At 35.4% G+C, this 1,922-nt stretch overlaps 1 protein-coding gene across 1 annotated transcript; it reads left to right on the forward strand.

The window, feature by feature from the left end:
• The first annotated feature begins 242 nt into the window (after positions 1-242).
• Positions 243-1,391, forward strand: LOC103447726 (LOB domain-containing protein 14-like). The gene is made up of 2 exons (XM_008386919.4): positions 243-573; positions 699-1,391. The coding sequence occupies exons 1-2, from the start codon at positions 295-297 to the stop codon at positions 1,137-1,139; spliced, it is 720 nt and encodes a 239-aa protein (XP_008385141.2). The 5' UTR covers positions 243-294; the 3' UTR covers positions 1,140-1,391.
• Positions 1,392-1,922: the final 531 nt, after the last annotated feature.

The following is a 1,922-nucleotide window of genomic DNA, read 5'->3' on the forward strand; positions in this document are numbered from 1 at the left end:
TAGAAAGGGGTTTGGTTTGTGGTAGCTCTTTTTGTCGTATAAGGAGGTACAATGGAATCTAATATTGAGACTGAGTGTATACAAATTTAAGATGGAAGGAAAAGGGAAAAAAATAATGATGTATGTACCCCATTAAGGGAACCTAATGCAATTAATTATTGATATTTTATAATCAACTCCACTCTTCCTATAGTGTTTATAAACATGGTGATAAATAATGCTGAGCACAAATGATAAGCTAAGCCAACAGAGCAGAAATCACCAAAATCCCTAAATTAAAACCTAATTGAAATCATGACAGGTTCTGGTTCTCCTTGTGGAGCCTGCAAGTTCTTGAGAAGAAAATGTGTGAGAGGGTGTATTTTTGCACCTTACTTCTGCCATGAACAAGGTGCTACCCATTTCTCGGCCATCCACAAGGTTTTTGGCGCAAGCAATGTGTCGAAGCTGCTTGCTCACCTTCCGGTGAGTGATCGTTGTGAAGCGGCCGTGACGATATCATATGAAGCTCAAGCGAGGCTTCAAGATCCCATTTATGGTTGTGTTTCACATATTTTTGCTCTCCAACAGCAGGTTTGTAGCTTTTGACCTTGAACTTGTGGGTAAAAATAGAAAACCTAATGCTGTTTAATTATCTTATAGTTATATTATATATCCAATTGATTGATGAATATATGCTTTTGCTTTGAAATCTTCAGGTGGTCAGCTTACAAGCACAATTAGCTTCCCTTAAGGATCAAGCAGCTCAATGCTTTCTCAATGGCTCTGCTGTAGCTAACCCTAATGAGAAATTTTATGGGAAGGCTCCTTCTCACACAGAAGAAGCTCATAGTTGGTTTCATGAGTTAGAAAATTCATCAAACCCTTTGCCAAAATTGATCAATTCCAATGATGCTGGAACCACATCATACTATGAGAATGGAATGATGAATTCATATAACTCTGTTAATGGGAGTTACGAAAATTCAATGAATATCCCAGATGAAAATGTCTCTTCGTATGGCAGCTTTGAAGAGGGCACTTCTCATTCCATGTCTTCCTTTGACATGCAAACGAATTACAATAGGCAATGGGGTTTTCAGGATGCTGATGAACTTCAGCCAGTGGCTTTCAGATACACTGACCTGCATTCACGATGATGAGGTGACCGGCAATGATAGTATACCGGTGCACGAGTTCTATATATCATCAGTTAAAATGACTGTGTGTCAGTTTTAAATTTCAGCCCTGCATACTTTGAAGCATTCACTTTAAATTTGTTGCTATCGTTAAGCTCAGACTTGAACCCTAGAAATGTTAATACAAGTGGAAACCCTACGTACCATATATATGTTAAAGCTAGCTAGTGTAATTTTATATATTAGTCGAATAATATAAGTTCATTTCTCTGATCGGTCAGTCTCTGACAGAAATGGATAGATCTCATGATATTCTGCTTGAGCTAATTTTCTTTGTTTATTGAACCTCATGTAGACCTAAAATTTTGACCTAGTTTTGCTTTGTTAATACTGCTCTTTCTATATAAACTTAGTATGTTGCATTTCACAAATTATTTTATCTTATTGTTTAATTTGATCTCAAGTTAAAGATATACTGATTTGAAGGCGTAATGGACAAATCTAATGACCCTAGAATATTCTGTCTCCAATACATTTGCTTAAACAATAAGATCAGATAGAAATTTAATGTTTGAAGATTTACTAGGTGCAAGTAGCTGCAGCTAGCTAGCTTAATTCTTTACTCGCACTGAATGTTTAAGCATATAATTTGTTTCCTATCTTGCTATATAATTATATATTAGACCATTTTTACTATTTTTTTTCCTTTCTTGAATGGTTTTTTCTGAAAATATATGATTGAAGTACTTGATGAAGTTCAGAATTAGCTTCCTTTTTGTCCTCATATAACTCTTGCTATATATA

The sequence above is a fragment of the Malus domestica genome, chromosome 10 (assembly GCF_042453785.1).
Source record: "Malus domestica chromosome 10, GDT2T_hap1".
NCBI classification, from domain to species: domain Eukaryota; kingdom Viridiplantae; phylum Streptophyta; class Magnoliopsida; order Rosales; family Rosaceae; genus Malus; species Malus domestica.

Coding starts and splice junctions, on each gene's coding strand:
- LOC103447726 (XM_008386919.4), top strand. CDS start 295: ATGACAGGTTCTGGTTCTCCTTGTGGAGCCTGCAAGTTCTTGAGAAGA. Junction 574..698: donor TTTTTGCTCTCCAACAGCAG/GTTTGTAGCTTT, acceptor TGAAATCTTCAG/GTGGTCAGCTTACAAGCACA.